A 16,108-nucleotide genomic window follows, 5' to 3' on the forward strand; every position below is an offset into this window, starting at 1 on the left:
GTCTAGGCCACCAGGTTGCCTGGGCTTCAGACTTGACCCTATCAGTGGCATCTACGTAGAGTGAGTGAGTGAGTGAGTGAGTGAGTGTGTGTGTGTGTGTGTGTGTGTGTGTGTGTGTGTGCGTGTGTGCGCGCGCGCGCGCGTTCCACGTGCAAGCCTGTGTCTTGGGGAGGTGGTGGCCCAGGTGTTTTAACTCCGTGAGTTGCTGCCAGGCTGCCTGGCGTCGCTGCTCGTCCTCACCACCTCCTAGATCCAGGAGTAATTTCTTCGTTCCTCCGTGAAGGGATCTTTAAGGGCCAGGTGGCCTTTAAAACGAAAGCCGGGCTGGACTTAAGCCCTTTTCAGCCGGTTTCTATCAGGTTTCTATCTGGTCTCTGATTGGCTCTCCTATTTCCTTACGTCACAATCACTTCCTGGTCATTCTGTGAAAGCCTTGTTGCCTCTGCTCTCCGAGGACTACGCGTCCCGTGAGGCCCTGCGGTAGCGGAAGCGGAAGCGAGTACGGAGGTACCAGCTGGTCTCCGTAAGGGGGGGTAGGGGGCTCCATGAATGGACGCGGCGTCGGCGGCGGGAGCGGCCTGAGCTGGGCGCCGGGGCCAGGGCCGGGGGCTGCCCGGGGCCCGCGCCGCTGTATGGGCGCGGCCCGCGGGCCCTGAGAGGAAGGGCGGGCGGTGCAGCAAACTGGGAGGGGCGGGGCCGGGCGGCCACAGGCCAGAGGAGCGTCGGGCTGGAGCCGGTCACGATGCCCCGAAGGAAGCAAAGCCACCCACAGCCGGTGAAATGCGAGGGGGTCAAAGGTCAGGGGTCAGGGGACGCGATGGGGGGAGGAGCGGGCTTGGGGTCAGTGGAATGGGTTCAGGTCGGGGTGGAGGGGGTCTCCTGAGGAATGGGGTAGACGCTCTGGACTCTTAGCTTCCCAGAGAGGTACTAAAGGAACCCCGGAGGGTCTACAGGGCTGGGCAGTACGGTCCGCGAGGTCAGGGGCCCTGGGTGCGAATAATGGGTATGGATCCTGAAGGAAAATCTACAAGTGTCCTCCCCTCTTCAGTGGATACAGAAGACTCCCTCGATGAAGGACCTGGGGCTCTAGTATTGGAGAGTGATTTGCTGCTAGGCCAGGATCTGGAGTTTGAGGAGGAAGAGGAAGAGGAGGAAGGTGACGGCAACAGCGACCAGCTCCTGGGCTTCGAGAGAGACTCTGAAGGTGGGTTTTGGGGGCTTGGGTCAAGGATTGGTGATCGCTGGAGCCCCAGCCCTTCAGGAGGTGGGGTAGGGTTTGATGCCAGTGAGCACAGCTCCGTTTCCTGCCACAAGCTAGGGCTGGCTTAGGTTAGACTTGGGCTAGATTTCTTCACCTGCTTAACTGTCCACTCAGCTTCATCACTTTGTTGAGGTGAAGTTCTGGTCCAAAGGTGGTATGAATAGGACAGTGGACAAGTCACTGGCTAAAAGTCAATGCCCTTTTTATAACCTTGTTCCACTCCGTAGGCCATTCCTTACGTGAATTTACTTCTGAGAAGTTCAGGGAAGTAACTTCTCATTCAAACTAGTATTCTCTCTCTCCCCTTCACCTGCAGCATAAGCTCCTTTTGTATTGAGGTTTTAGTCTCTACCTTCAAGTATCCTTCCACATTCCTCTAGCCTGCGACCTCAGCATTACCCCATCCTAATTTGCCGAAGGATGTTTTTTAGTCAGTGAAGGAACCCATGTAAAACAATCCATCCTTTCGGCTTAGGAGTGGTATTACATGCATTACTTTGTTTATACTTCCCTCCAAATTTCGCCTCACTTTTGAGTTTATTTTACAATTAGGTCCATACTAAAAGGGACATTCCTAATATAGACCTTAGAAAAAGGTCTCAGGCCTTTCCCTGGTGTATTTTTACTCTCCTAATCCTGAAAATCAGTTAACGACATTATTGATTCATTTCAGTCTGTGGTCCACTGTGAGCCCTTGTTCTTTTTCCTTTCAGTAGAACTAGGCACAGCTGTGTCTTTACTAGGTTAGTCCAGGCTCAGCAGTAGACAGTTGATAATTAACTTTTGGGAACATTGAAAGGAAGAGAAGAGTAGGGCCAAGCAAATAGGAAGAACGCAAGTGAGAAAGGGCGTTTTGGAGTCTGGTCCTGCCCAACACTGATGTCTCTTTTCATGTCTGCCTCACCAGGAGACTCTCTGGCACCCAGGCCTGGGCTTCCCTACGGGCTGAGCGACGACGAGTCTGGGGGTGGCCGGGCACTAAGTGCCGAGAGTGAAGTTGAGGAGCCAGCCAGGGGTCCAGGGGAGGCCAGGGGTGAAAGGCCAGGCCCAGCCTGCCAGCTGTGTGGGGGGCTGACAGGTGAGGGGCCGTGTTGTGGGTCAGGAGGGCCGGGTGGGGGGGCCCCGCTGCCCCCACGGCTACTATACTCATGCCGCCTCTGCGCCTTCGTGTCCCACTACTCGAGCCACCTGAAGCGGCACATGCAGACACACAGCGGGGAGAAGCCGTTCCGCTGTGGCCGCTGCCCCTACGCCTCAGCCCAGCTCGTCAACCTGACACGACATACCCGCACCCATACTGGCGAGAAGCCCTACCGCTGTCCCCACTGCCCCTTTGCCTGCAGCAGCCTGGGCAACCTGAGGCGGCATCAACGCACCCATGCAGGGCCCCCCACTCCTCCCTGCCCGACCTGTGGTTTCCGCTGCTGTGCTCCTCGTCCAGCCAGGCCTCCCAGTCCCACAGAGCAGGAGGGGACAGTGCCCCGGCGACCTGAAGGTAAGATGCTGGGGACCAAACAACTTGGCCCACAGGCAGGTGGCCTTAGGGGTGGGTAGTTGGATTCACCAGGTCTCATTGTCCCCACAGATGCTCTGCTGCTTCCAGATTTGAGTCTCCACGTGCCGCCAGGTGGTGCCAGTTTCCTGCCGGACTGTGGGCAGCTGCGGGGTGAAGGGGAGAGCCTATGTGGGACTGGATCAGAACCACTGCCAGAGCTGCTGTTCCCTTGGACCTGCCGAAACTGTGGACAAGAGCTGGAGGAGGGGGAGGGTAGTAGGCTGGGAGCTGCCATGTGTGGGCGTTGCATGCAAGGAGATGCTGGAGGAGGTGCTAGTGGGGGTCCACAGGGACCCAGTGACAAAGGATTTGCCTGTAGTCTCTGCCCGTTTGCCACTCATTATCCCAACCACCTGGCCCGGCACATGAAGACACACAGTGGTGAGAAGCCCTTTCGCTGTGCCCGCTGTCCCTATGCCTCAGCTCACCTGGATAACCTGAAACGGCACCAGCGTGTCCACACAGGAGAGAAGCCCTACAAGTGCCCCCTCTGTCCCTATGCCTGTGGCAACCTGGCCAACCTCAAGCGTCATGGTCGCATTCACTCTGGGGACAAACCTTTCCGGTGTAGCCTTTGCAACTACAGCTGCAACCAGAGCATGAACCTCAAACGCCACATGCTGCGGCACACAGGCGAGAAGCCCTTCCGCTGTGCCACCTGCGCCTATACCACAGGCCACTGGGACAACTACAAACGCCACCAGAAAGTGCATGGGCATGGTGGCACAGGAGGGCCTGGCCTCTCTGCCTCTGAGGGCTGGGCACCACCTCACAGCCCCACTTCTGTTTTGAGCTCCCGGGGTCCGACGGCCCTGGGCACCCCTAGTAGTCGGGCTGTCCATACAGACTCACCCTGAACTAGGCTCTTCTCCCCCAGGGCCACATGGATTAGCCCTGACCTTCCTGTATGTTTTATAAAGATGGACCAGAAGTCACCTTCCCCCGCTGGCCAGGGGCTCCACACAGACTAACCTAGGCACTATATGGACCAGCCCAAACTCCATGACCCGGGGGCCCATATGGACCTGGGGCGGGGGGCCTTCCCTTGTCTGATGCATTTCATGAGCTCAGCAAGAATGGCCCTGCATTTACCTCCACTGCTCCCAGGGGCTGTGGAGAAACTGGCTGGAGGACTGCCCAGCCTCCCACCTGTTTATTTAACTTATTTCAGCGCTTTATAATAAAGGAAACACTAACAAAGCCATGCCTACGCTGAATTGACAGTGGCAAGCACAGCTCAGCCTCACCCTTATCACAGCAGTCCATGCTGTGACGGGGGGAGCAAGGGCAGAGAGGGAACCAGAGGTAGGCAGCAATCAGGCTGAGTTTAATGATGGGAAGCTGGGCCAGACCATACACAGACCTCTGCCCATCCCCTTGGCCCATGGCCCTGAGGAGCCAGAAGCAGCTGGGGGAGCTGTGTTTCCTCCCCAAGGCAAGTAGCCATGGTCCCGTGGACTTTGTGCAAAATACTAAATGCTAATTTGGCATTGAGGGCCAGCTCTGAAAAGGGGATAATCCTTTGTGCAGCCAGCCCAAGGGGGAAGGGAAGGTAAGTTAGGAGGCCCCTGGCCAAGAGAAGAAATGGGGAGGGTAGGAAGGAAAAGAACCCCCGGCTTGGGGCATACAGGCACAGGGCAAGTTTTTTTCCTCTGGGGTAGAGGGCAGACATCCTAGCACTGGAGATCACAGATCCTCATCTCCAATGCCCTCGAAGGCGAAATTGCCATGGACATCACTGGCACTGGCATCTGTGCTGGGACTGCCAATCCCCCGCAAGCTCACGGCACTCAGCTTGCTCTGTAACAAAGGCAGGGTGGGGTCAGAGGGCTTGAGCCTCCCTGGGATCCCCTACAAACACCCACCGCACCAACCCTCATGGGAAACTCACTGAGAGTTTGACCATGGACTCCCGGCTGGCATCGGGGGACTCCTGGGGAAGAGAAGGCAGAGGTATCAGAGACTTCACTGGGGGACACTGAGGCAAGGGGCCAGGGTACTGACACACTTACAAGCAGCGGTGGAGATTTCACTGCTTGCTGGCTGTCTGAGCGTCTCAGGGTGCCCCCCACCCGCCGGCGCAGCATCTGGGGATGGAGACACAAGGCACTGATGGCAGGATCACTCCCTCTGGAATCCCCATCACTTCCCCTCCCTCACACCTGGGAAAAAAGGCAAGGGAGAGCAAGCATAACCACCCCACCACCTGGTCCACACTTTCTGCTTACCTTCCTGATACTGCCGCCAGATTTCTTCACCATCAGCTCATCCACCATGGACTGCAAACAGATGCTCATCATGATAGCCTAAGGGTAACAGGAGAGCTCAGCCTGACTAGAGTTGTCATCCTGCGCCCAGCACCCCTAAGACAAGGGCTTCCACTCACATGGAGTCCTGGAAGCCCTAGACTTGGGTATCTAAGAGAGGCGGTGCAATGGGGTCCAGAGGCCTGAGGGTGGGCTCACACCTGGGGGCTGGTGATGGTGACCCATTGGAGCCGGTCCTTGCTCATGAGGTATTCAAAAGCCAGTTCCAGGCGCACCTCACCCCGGCCCCGGCCAGGGCTGCTAGTGCCTCCATTAGGCAATGGCACCTGGGAGAGGAAGGGAGATTAGGTGGAGTCTGTTCTCACCAATCTGCCATGCTCCCTGACCCACCGCAGCGCAGCCTATTCCTGAAGCTCAAGGCTTGCTGGGCCCCCATCCTGAAGGCCTCTCCCTCCTAGTCCAACTCACAGAGGAGGTGACCCGCCAGCACCGCATGCGGGTAACCCGGAAGGAGCCTTCGCGGAGTTGCTGGCCAGGCAGGCGGAGCTGGAGGCTGAGCTCACTGTTGCCTGCGCTCACCACTACTGGACAGTTCTTCTCTGGGAAGTCAGCCACACAGGCATCGAAGCGCAAGTAGCCATAGTGCCGCAGTGTCTGGGCCAGCCGCAGGAACTGAAACCCAGGCAGCACATGGGGCGGGTCAGGAAGGGAAGCAAGGCAGCTCAGGGAAAGCAACCCCTGGAGACAGACAGGCAGTGCTTACCTCCTTCTTGGAGACCTTCTCTTGCAGAGATTTGAGCTGCCGGTGCTGCTCCTTGGTGACCAGGATCCACCCACGCTCAATGTCCGATACCGTCTACAGTGGAGACAATGACTCCCAGTCAGAGGTCCAAGAAAGAGTGACCAGTTACCTCTATTCATCCTGACTCCTACCCCCATACTTGAATGACCTCTTTGCAGTGAGTCCTTGACCATTACCAGCTTATAAAGTAGACAAAGTAGTAGATGTTGGGCCAGATACCCTGTTAGTATTCTAGGAACTCCCCATGAACTAAGATAAAAGACGTGGGTTTTCTTAGCAGAGTAGGACACCAGAGTCATTTTCAGGGGAAGGGTTCTGAGGCAGTTCCAAGCTCACCTGAGCATAAAGCAGGTTCAGGCCAACCCGGTTCTCCATCACATCGTCATCATAGGCAGAGTCCCAATAACTGTGAGGCCAAGGGGTGGAAAGGGGTAATGGGACTAAGCTGGGGTAAGGCGAGAGATAGAATGGAAAATAGGGGCGAAACAGGAACAATCTAGAACTATCAGGGAGGAAGCCTGCAAGGCCTGGTACAAACACCCAGTGCTATCCCCTTATCCAGATTATTCTGTCTCAATACATGGCCCGATAATTCAATCAGCATCCTCCCTCTCCTCCAAGCCTAGCCCTGACCTCTTTCTTAGCACAATCTTATACTCTTGACTCCGAAGACTGGTAACAGACACATAAGGCAGCTCGAACTCTTGCAACTTCCGTACAACTATGGGTTAAAAGAAAAAAGGAAAATGTCTTGAGAGATGGAGGCACTTTCACTACTGGAAACACAGGGAAACAGCAAAGTACAGAGAAACTCACAAGAAAAGGCTCCATCCTCTTTTTCTCGAACTAGAAAGAGACTAAAGTATCCGATCAAGTCATCTGGAAGATCCAGTTTTGCAGCCACAGCCTGGGGTTAGAGAAGGAAGTACAGCTCATCACACTAGCTGGTTCCAATCATTCCCCACACCAGGGACCCGAGGGTGCAGGGGTAGTGCAGAACAAGCACCTCACCTCCAGGACATCCTCAGTTTGATCTGAAGTTAGCACATTGACCAGAACTTTCTGTCCATTGCTGAGTAGCACTTCCAAGGAGACCTCTTCTGTGGGGACCTGCTGTGTCTCCTGGGAATGCAAGGCACCACTCTGTTAACTCCTGCTCAACTCTCTATGTCTAGGTCCTCCTGGTGCCTTCTCAGCTGCTTAATTACTGGCTGGGTTTCCTTGATTTCATTGGTACAGCAGGAACCCGATCCCATAAAAAATGGTGCCAGGATAACTCCTCTGTAGCCACATCCTTAAAGGGAGATGGCCCTACAGGAAGGGCTTTCCCTTAAATCTTGGTTCCACCCAAAGCCTCACCTGTTGTGCTCGACGCAGGAAACTATTGAAGGTTTCACTGCTCCCAAGCAAGGGGTCTTGTCGAACTGTGGGGACAAGAGAATGATGTTCCAGTGACTTAAGATTCCTCCTTGGCTCCTCCCAGTTCTCTTTTTGGTAAGTGCCCAGACTTCATTTCCTCAGCTGTTGGTGGTCTGTCACATCCCCAGCTGGTGTCACATCACTCACTGTTTGTATAAATTCTTCACCTGCCCCAGGCTTGGCTGCCTTCTTGTTGAGTCTACTCTATAGAACTAGGGAAGTAACACTGTCAATCGAGAGCACATCAGATACAAATTAAGCTCTCTGCACTGATTTAAACTGCTCTAAGACTACTTAGTATTCGATTAGTATTTCCCATAAACATTAGTGCCCAATTTGCTTTGCTAGTATCTAGAGCATCCTTGTCTGCTACTTACTCTTGCTAATTAAATATAGATCAAACACAGATCAAACACGAGACTTCCCAAGTCTAGAATGTAGAACCTTCTACAGAACAAGCTGCCTTATCTCTACCCATAGTCCTCAACACAGTCAGCCTGAAGTTCCCTCCAACCACTCACCAGCTTGCATGTACTTCTCTAACTGTTCTCTCCTCTGTTCTACCTCAGCAGGTGTCAAAGAGAAAAGCTTCTTTGGGGGAAATGCAGGAAGCACATTGGCCCCATACTCCTTCCGAAGCTATTTAGAGAGAAAGATACAATCTTTCACATACACATAGCAAACACGAATAGGCAATCCATGTTCACAGTGTTATCTTGGGCTCCTTTCCCTTCCCTTCATTCCTGGACATCAGGGAAACAATTCCCTTGGCAGAGGCAGCGTTCCAATAAAGCCATTCCTCTGTCCTCAATGTAAGTTCTTTCCTATCTTACTGTGTACAAGTCAGCCCCTTCAGTGTGGGGAGGGATTGTATGGGACCAGGCCTGGGGAGCCCCTTGATTATCTAGCAAGACTGTGTTCTCTGAATGAACAAGGCTCTGTTCATTCCTCACAGGAAGCGAAGGGCTTTAGAAGGAAAATTTAGGTGCACAAAGAGTTAAGTAATAGCTAAATGTGTTCACCAAACATCTTGGAACTTCTGGAACTTTACAGATCAACAAGTCCATTTTTCAGTTGTAGAAACTGAGACCCAAAGAGATTAGGTAACTTGCTCAGGGTTGCACAACTAGTTATCTATCAGTAGAACCAGGACTCTGAACTGAGTTAAATACAGAGCTCGCAATCCGGTAAGAAGAACAGAGAAACATTGCATCACAGACACACAAAGATAACTGGAGCAGCTACTCGCACTGAGATGAGCCACAGAACACAGAAGAAAACCGGTTAATGGTTTGCAAGGCCAGGGAAAAGAATTTCAAGTTGCAGCTCAAATGACGGAGGGAATGTGCTTTGGCAATGGAAAGGGGGGTGGGGGGTCGCTTTTTCATGCGCGGGGGACAGAGAAGTAGGAAGGAAGATATGAGTATAGGGAGGAACGGTTATGGGGCAGACATTAAGCGTCTCAGGGAGTTCCCCGGAAATGTCAAACGGTAAGATAAAGTCACAGGTCCTTCCCTGCTGCAGTGACTAAAGGGCAACTACTGCCTACAGGAAAGCAATGAGGGGAAAAATGGAGACACTGATGCCCAGGTCCAGAGAAGGGCTTCAAGCTGCCTCAAGGCGGGGGCGCTAATCCCACCTGCTCGTGCAGCCCCAGGAGTTGGCTGTAGCGCACCCGACAGTGCAGGACTCCATTCACATGAATGTTATAGGCCTGAGAACACAAAAGCACGTAAGCATTTTAGGATAGTGATCCCAGCGACCCCCTTGAGCACCCTGGCCGTAAGTTGCCTGCCACAGCTCCACTTGAGTAACGCGCCAGACCTTCCGAGGATCTGTCAGTCTGTTTTCCTCAGGGCCAGGTCCCAGAGCAGAAGGACCAGTCCTGGTAAATTCGGGCGCTCATGTCGCAGTCTCCACTCCCAAGAGGCCAGTGGACACCCACCAGAGCAGCCACGGCCCAGCTGGAGGAGGCGACGCGGCGGAACAAAGGGCCTACAGGGCTTCTGGACGAAGCTGAGACGTGACTTAAGGACCCAGCAAGGCCGGCGGCGGCGGCCAGGCCTCGGAGGCCGCTCAAAGACGACTCTGGCCCGTTATCCCCGCCCCTGCCCGGCACGGCGCCAGCCGCTCCTCACCACGTAGGCTGAGCCACCGCTGTCCCCGCTGCGGGACTCGGTTTCAGGAATGGAAAAGTGCATGTTCCCTGCAGCAGGGCCCGGCCAGGCACTGGACTGTGAGGGCCGCAGCGGCTCGGCACGCTCGCCTCCGCTGCTCAGCGCGTCCCCGCCGCCTCACGCGCCATCTTGGGGGCGGGGTGGGGGGGGGCAGTGGTCTGCGATCGGATGTGGGAAGGGCGGTGGGACGTCCGCGCCTGGGCGCCGCGCCCCGGCACGCTGGGAACTGTAGTCTGAAGGTCAAGGGCTGGCCCCCACCGCCACCCGTAGGCCTGCCGGGCGCCAGTGCACGTCGGAGCCTGTAGTCGGCCTGGGGTGGAGCCGCATGGGTGTTGGCCCCAGATGACGTAGACCTTGTGACCGCCCAGCACCGAGGGGCATGGCTGCCGCGGCTGTGGCTGTTCGCGAGGGTGAGTGAAGGGCCGGGGCACACAAGTAGGCAAATAGCTACGCGGGCCGAGGGGCTCCGGACAGCATGTGCTGGGCCTCGAGGCCCTCTGGGCCCTGTCCTTCAGTTCCGGCGCCACGCCGCACGGTCTGCCCAGCCCCGGGTGCAGCCGGGAGCCTCGGACCGACGGTTCCGTGAGAAGGGTGGGTGCCTCTCCTTTTTCCCTCCCCCGCCTACCCTTTGATCCTGCCAGGCACTGCGTCCCCACGCGAATCCTTGGCTGCCTGCTGCCTGCCCGTGGGAGCCGTGGACATGCCGACCCATCAGCCAGCTGCACCCTGTACGAGTCCCCTCCAACCCTCCCGGAGCCTCTCTGGGTCACTTTGTGCCCTGTTTTCTGATGCAGACTCGGGATCTGGAATGAAGGCAGAGCTTTCTCCTCGGCCTGGGGTGAGTGAGGGTGCCCTCCCAAGCTGCCTGTCAAGCGCTATACAGGAGGCTGTATCAGCTTCATTCCGCCCCAACTTCCATCCCTGTTTCACTTTATTTATCAGTAAAGCCAGGAAATTTTAGAGCTCCTATCTCTAAAATGTCCTAATGGTATGGGATTCGGACCCTGGAATAGAAGTTTCCATCCCTGTAGGATGAGAGATAGGAAGGTTTAAGGACTTTGTCTTCTGGGAATCTTGTCAGCGTCCCATAGTGTTTGTTTATCTTTGGAAATGTTGGGGAAGAAGAGCAGTGTTCTCTCTCTATGTCTTAGGCAGCAGGGAGGGAGATGACCCAAGAAGAGAAGCTGCAGCTGCGGAAGGAAAAGAAACAGCAGAAGAAGAAACGGAAGGAGGAAAAGGGAGCAGAACCAGAAACTGGTTCTGTTGTGGCTGCAGCCCAATGTCAAGGTGCGGGAGTTTTGTTTTGTTTTGTTTTGTTTTAAGGACTGGGGTGTGGAGCTGGTAGAGGAATGTGTGGCAGAGAAGAGGGGGAGAAGAACAGATTGGTTTGAGCAAGTGAAGTTTGAAGAAATCATCTAGACAGACATGGAGAGGGGCTTTGTTGGTTATACAGCATAGTTATTACCTGCTCGGGGTTTGGGCATCTCTTTCTTCTACCTTCAGTAGGCCCAACCAAAGAGTTGCCAGGACCTGGCAGTCAGTTGGGCACTGCTGGGGAGAAAGTTCCAGCAGGTCGGAGTAAAGCTGAACTTCGTGCTGAACGGAGAGCCAAGCAGGAGGCTGAGCGGGCCCTGAAACAGGCAAGAAAAGGCGAACAAGGAGGACCACCTCAGTCCTGCCCCAGCACGGGTGGAGAAACCCCTTCAGGTATCTTCTTTCACTTCAAGATCTCTGTTTGACTCTAATTCTTGTGGCAGCTCAGGCTCCCCCACAGTAAAATAGCTCTCATCTCCCCTTCTTTGCCTTGGTCCCCAGATTTCAGAATTCTCCCCTCAACCTCATCCTACCCCTATTTTGTCTTCTACTCTTTACCTCGCTTTCCCCCCTCCCTCTGTCCAGTTTTGCTTAATGTCTCTTAGGCCACAAAAGCAAATTTCCTAATATCACTTAGAGTCTTGAAAACACGACCACTGTTTTTTAGGAGGGAAACATGTCTCTGAGCACACTCAGGTCGATGACCCTGCACTTCTGAGAAGGCTCGTTAAAAAACCAGAGCGACAACAGGTAAGGAGTTTGGTATGTGGCCAGAAAGAGCCTAGGGAGGTGAGATGAGATAGAGGGTGGGAAGGTGTTTGGGGCAAAAATGAGGCCCTGGAGAAGGACAGGTATTTGGGTCAAAGTATGTTCACTGTTTACTTCTTTTCCAGCTTCTCGTAAGTTTTAAACTCTGGGCCTTTGGTTCTGTTTCTTTATTTTGTCAAGGTTCCTAAACGAAAAGATTATGGATCCAAAGTCAGTCTCTTCTCCCACCTACCGCAGTATAGCAGACAAAACTCTCTGACCCAGTGTATGAGGTAGGATCTTCTGTCACAGCTTTTAAGTCTGAGGAATTTTAGAAGTTAGTGTGTTGAAAGTGACTTGAAATTTAAGATTGGATTTGCTGGGAGAAGCATGAATACAAGGCAAGTCTAGTGGAAATGGGGGTGTTTGTGCTAGTGAAGGAAGTTCCCTTTCATTAGGGGCAGGTGGGCAGTAAGTGCTCCAGCTCCCTTGCAAAGTGTATGACACCGCCATCCCATCAGCATTCCGTCCTCTGTGATCCACCCAGCCATGGTGCGACTCGGCCTGCAGTACTCCCAGGGCCTGGTCAGTGGCTCCAATGCCCGGTGTATCGCCCTGCTCCGTGCTTTGCAGCAGGTATGCCCAGTCCTGTTCCCTGTTATGACCCAGCCCCCCTCCTTCTGCAGCACTACCCCAGCCATTCTCACCCAGATTAATCTCCCGGGGGGAACAGGACACGACTCCTCGCTCAGAAAAAATGTCCTCAGTGAAGCTCACCCTATCCCAATTTCAGAGACCTTTCTTAGGGGGCATTTAGTTGATCAGCTTGTGTGTATTGCAGGTGATTCACGACTACACAACACCACCCAACGGAGAGCTCTCAAGGGACCTCATCAATAAACTCAAGCCCTATTTCAGGTAAGGATGGCCACTACAAGCCCACTCCCAGCTCTCCTAGTACTTTCCTTGTACCCTTTCTGTTGCTCTTCTACCTCATTTTCATCTGTTTTCTGTCCTCTTTTTAAAGGTTTTTTTAAGTGTGAAAGCTTTGTGAATTGTGAAGAGTTTCAAACATAAGGTGTTTTTATTTTAGCTTCCTGAATCAGTGCCGTCCCCTGTCGGCAAGCATGCACAATGCCATCAAGTTCCTTAACAAGGAGATCACGGGTGTGAGCAGCTCCAAGCGGGAAGACGAGGTGATGAGAATGAGGAATAAGTAAAGGCATGCACCTGGGGGTAGGGCTGAGCAACAGCTTCAGGACTCCTATGAGGGCCCACGTGGCCATTCTGCCCTGGTCAAGGGTTGAGGAAGTGGTTGGGCTGTCTGACTTGTGCCATCTTTGGGTTCCCTTTAGGCACCCTCTTCCTCCTCAAGCCCATCATTGTCACATATTTAAGCATCTGGCATGACCATCAGGAAGAAATGTGCCCATTTCTTACTCTCTAAGCATCTTACTCCATTTAGGCCAAATCAGAACTTCAAGCATCCATTGATCACTATGTGAAAGAGAAGATTGTGCTTGCAGCTCAGGCAATCTCACGCTTTGCTTATCAGAAGATCAGTAACGGAGATGTGATCCTGGTATACGGATGGTATGGTTTAGAAGCTGTGACTGAGAAAACTGAGGGGGTGAAGTGACCCGAAGAAGGGACTACCCTTTTTGCCTTTTAGGCATGGGCTGACCATCAGCTTTTAACATTATAACTGAATCCTCCTCTCCATTTACTCCAGCTCATCTCTGGTATCACGAATTCTACAGGAGGCTTGGGCTGAGGGCCGGCGATTTCGGGTCATAGTGGTGGACAGCCGGCCGCGGCTAGAGGGAAAGCACATGCTCCGCTGTCTGGTCCGTGCTGGAGTCCCTGCCTCCTACCTGCTGATTCCTGCAGCCTCCTATGTGCTCCCAGAGGTGAGGACAGAGAAAAGGGACTCCAAAGTTGGAGTAAAAGGGTTTAGTAGTACAGATATTATCTCAGCTTCCAAGGGTTACAATCATTTAGAAATACTAGAATTGTGTAGCCTTGTTTATAGTCAATGTGAAAAACACCCACAGCGTGTTATAACAGTTTAGTTACTAAAGAACATTACATTAAACTAGCAGTCACCCAGAGGAAACAGGACGAAAGTAACATAGAGTTTAGTTTTCCTGTGGGAGGTGCTTTGGGTCGGTCATTGGTCAGGTGTTTTCCAAGAAGAGCCATCATTAAAATTTATTAGGTGCTGTTTTAATATTGCTGCCCTGGGCAGGAATGGGGAACCTTATTCTGCATTGATCACAGATGACATTTTTCCCCATCTCTACTTTCCAAAATAGGTTTCTAAGGTGCTGTTGGGAGCTCATGCACTCCTGGCCAATGGATCTGTGATGTCACGGGTAGGGACAGCACAGCTGGCCCTGGTGGCACGAGCCCGTAATGTGCCAGTTCTGGTCTGCTGTGAAACATACAAGTTCTGTGAGCGTGTGCAGACTGATGCCTTTGTCTCTAATGAGCTAGGTAAGGAGGCCCCAGAGGACAGGAGAGAAGGTTCTAGGGATTGAGATTTGGGAGTGGGGAGTTGAACTACAACTTGTTTCCTAAAGGACATAAATGGGTACACCTCCCCTTGCAGATGACCCTGACGATCTGCTGTGTGAGCGAGGAGAACATGTGGCCCTGGCCAACTGGCAGAACCACCTGTCCCTACGGTTGTTGAATCTGGTCTATGATGTCACTCCCCCAGAGCTCGTAGATCTGGTGATCACAGAGCTTGGGATGATCCCTTGCAGTTCCGTGCCTGTTGTCCTACGAGTCAAGAGTAGTGACCAGTAAGTGGGGAACACAAGGTCAATAAAGGACATATCCCTGTACTCAGTAACTCTGCCACCTTTGTCTCCTTTAGCATCACTACCACTTAGAAGTTCACACTCTCTTAGTACCTGCTACCAACTTCAGACCTTTATAGAGACCTTCTCAGGTGACTAGCTCCATGCCAGTGCTTTAGGGTCAAAGTGAAGGTCAACGTGGAGACCAAAAACTATCCAAAGTCATCAACCTTTATCGAGCATCTAAATGCCAGACACTGAGCTAGATGTGAGGAATATGAGGACAAGAGTCCTAGCTTTAGTATTATGAGTTAATATTATTTATATTAACACGTTAATATTAAGTAATTATGTTAACATATTAATAAGTATTTCGTATCCTTAATAGAGTACTTATTATGTCAGAAATGGTTCTAATTCTTTCCTTATCCATTTATACTTAATCTAACTCTGTGAAGTGAGATTTCAGAGATGAGAAAACTGACGCACTGAGAGGTTATTTGCCAGGGAAACACAGCTAAGGGACAGAGAGGCTAAGTTACCTGCCCAAGATAACACAGTAACTAAACCAGCATGTGATCTCAGGCATTTTTGATCCAGAGACTGCTTTTTAACTTTTATGCTCTCTGCCATTAAGGAACATTCATTCATCATGGTAGACAAAGACAGGATCTATATAGTATGAGATAAATTTTACCAGAAGTACAGAGTTCCTTGGAAGCAACCAAGGATGATGCCAGGAGATCTAATTAGGCTGGAGAAGACTTCACAGATAACATCTGACCTAGTCCTTACAGAATAAGAAGTTTCTTAGTTGGAAAAGAATGGGAAAAAAGAAATAGCTTGGACACAAGGACAGAACAGACCTTAAAATGAGTGGCTAACTCCAGAGTGTCCAGTAGTGTGGTGAGGCTAGGACTGAGGCTTCTGTGGAGAGTGCGGGATAAAGGGGGAAAGGCAGGGCTGGGTTGGGGCCAGATTGTGAGAGTCTGACCATTGTGGTTTTAAAAACAGAGACATCGGTTCTGTGTGTGTATGTGTGTCTTATCGAAAAATTTCAAGCAGCACAGAAGTAGAGGGACCTATACAAAGAATCCTCATCGCCAGAAGCAATAATTGTCCAGATTTGCTACATTTGCTTGCTTTTTCTTTCCCTTTTTTTCTTACTGAAGTTATTTAGAACAAATCCCAGACATATCATTTACTCCCACAAACTGCAGCGTCTCTAAAAATTACAGAAGTTTACCATATTATACATTTATTAAATTCTGTTGTCCAGTCTATAACCAAATTTCCTTGATTGTCTCAAAATGAATTTTTAAAAAATTTTGTAAATATTTTAGAGAGGTTGGGAGGAGGAAGGGAGAAAGAAACATCAGTGTGTGAGAGATACATTGATAGGCTGCTTCTCACACGCCCCCCAACTGGGGACCCAGCCACAACCCAGGCCTGTGTCCTGACTGGGAACCAAACCGGCAACACCCTTTGGTTCACAGGCCAGTGCACAATCCACTGAGTCACACCAGCCAGGCCTCTCAAAATGGCTTTTTACAGTTGGTTTGTATGAGTCAGGGTCCAAACAAATCCACTATTGGGCTACTGTCTTAAATTTCTTATTATCAGAAGCAGTCTTCCCCACCCCTCTTACTTTCTCCCGAGACTGACTTGTTCCAGAAACAAGGTTGACTTTCATACTGCCTCATGCCAGGAGGCAAATAATGGTTGCTTTTTCCATTTTTAATGAAGAGTGGACCTAGGCATT

The 16,108-nt window shown here is 52.1% G+C and overlaps 3 protein-coding genes across 10 annotated transcripts; 2 read left to right on the forward strand and 1 right to left on the reverse strand.

Annotated features, from left to right (window-relative positions):
* The first annotated feature begins 536 nt into the window (after nt 1-536).
* On the forward strand, nt 537-4,013 carry ZNF513 (zinc finger protein 513). Its single transcript, XM_053924914.1, has 4 exons — nt 537-797; nt 1,049-1,204; nt 2,169-2,756; nt 2,847-4,013. Exons 1-4 carry the CDS (start codon nt 743-745, stop codon nt 3,671-3,673), a joined length of 1,626 nt encoding a protein of 541 aa, XP_053780889.1. The 5' UTR covers nt 537-742; the 3' UTR covers nt 3,674-4,013.
* A 109-nt stretch (nt 4,014-4,122) lies between these two features.
* On the reverse strand, nt 4,123-11,087 carry SNX17 (sorting nexin 17). 4 transcript variants are annotated; one of them, XM_045189282.2, is made up of 15 exons: nt 10,947-11,085; nt 8,944-9,018; nt 7,826-7,943; nt 7,245-7,309; nt 6,897-7,007; nt 6,702-6,792; nt 6,519-6,606; nt 6,222-6,291; nt 5,847-5,939; nt 5,552-5,755; nt 5,284-5,409; nt 5,045-5,122; nt 4,829-4,903; nt 4,708-4,749; nt 4,123-4,616 (listed from the first exon to the last, which is right to left on the reverse strand). In XM_045189282.2, the coding sequence occupies exons 3-15, from the start codon at nt 7,833-7,835 to the stop codon at nt 4,503-4,505; spliced, it is 1,167 nt and encodes a 388-aa protein (XP_045045217.1). In that variant the 5' UTR covers nt 7,836-7,943; nt 8,944-9,018; nt 10,947-11,085; the 3' UTR covers nt 4,123-4,502. The 4 variants fall into 4 exon arrangements, with proteins under 4 accessions (XP_045045217.1, XP_024408355.1, XP_045045218.1 ...); XM_024552587.3 differs by lacking the exon at nt 10,947-11,085 and adding an exon at nt 9,443-9,723; XM_045189283.3 differs by lacking the exon at nt 10,947-11,085 and adding an exon at nt 9,129-9,388.
* On the forward strand, nt 9,733-14,399 carry EIF2B4 (eukaryotic translation initiation factor 2B subunit delta). Of its 5 annotated transcripts, none has more exons than XM_024552580.3 (13): nt 9,733-9,891; nt 10,123-10,319; nt 10,633-10,768; nt 10,985-11,188; nt 11,463-11,545; nt 11,744-11,835; nt 12,064-12,178; nt 12,384-12,460; nt 12,636-12,738; nt 13,008-13,135; nt 13,275-13,452; nt 13,858-14,038; nt 14,154-14,399. In XM_024552580.3, exons 1-13 carry the CDS (start codon nt 9,861-9,863, stop codon nt 14,351-14,353), a joined length of 1,725 nt encoding a protein of 574 aa, XP_024408348.2. In that variant the 5' UTR covers nt 9,733-9,860; the 3' UTR covers nt 14,354-14,399. The 5 variants fall into 5 exon arrangements, with proteins under 5 accessions (XP_024408348.2, XP_024408349.2, XP_024408350.2 ...); XM_024552581.3 differs by having other exon boundaries at nt 10,988-11,188; XM_024552582.3 differs by having other exon boundaries at nt 10,276-10,319.
* Nucleotides 14,400-16,108: the final 1,709 nt, after the last annotated feature.

Source organism: Desmodus rotundus, chromosome 5 (genome assembly GCF_022682495.2).
Source record: "Desmodus rotundus isolate HL8 chromosome 5, HLdesRot8A.1, whole genome shotgun sequence".
Taxonomy (NCBI): Eukaryota; Metazoa; Chordata; class Mammalia; order Chiroptera; family Phyllostomidae; genus Desmodus; species Desmodus rotundus.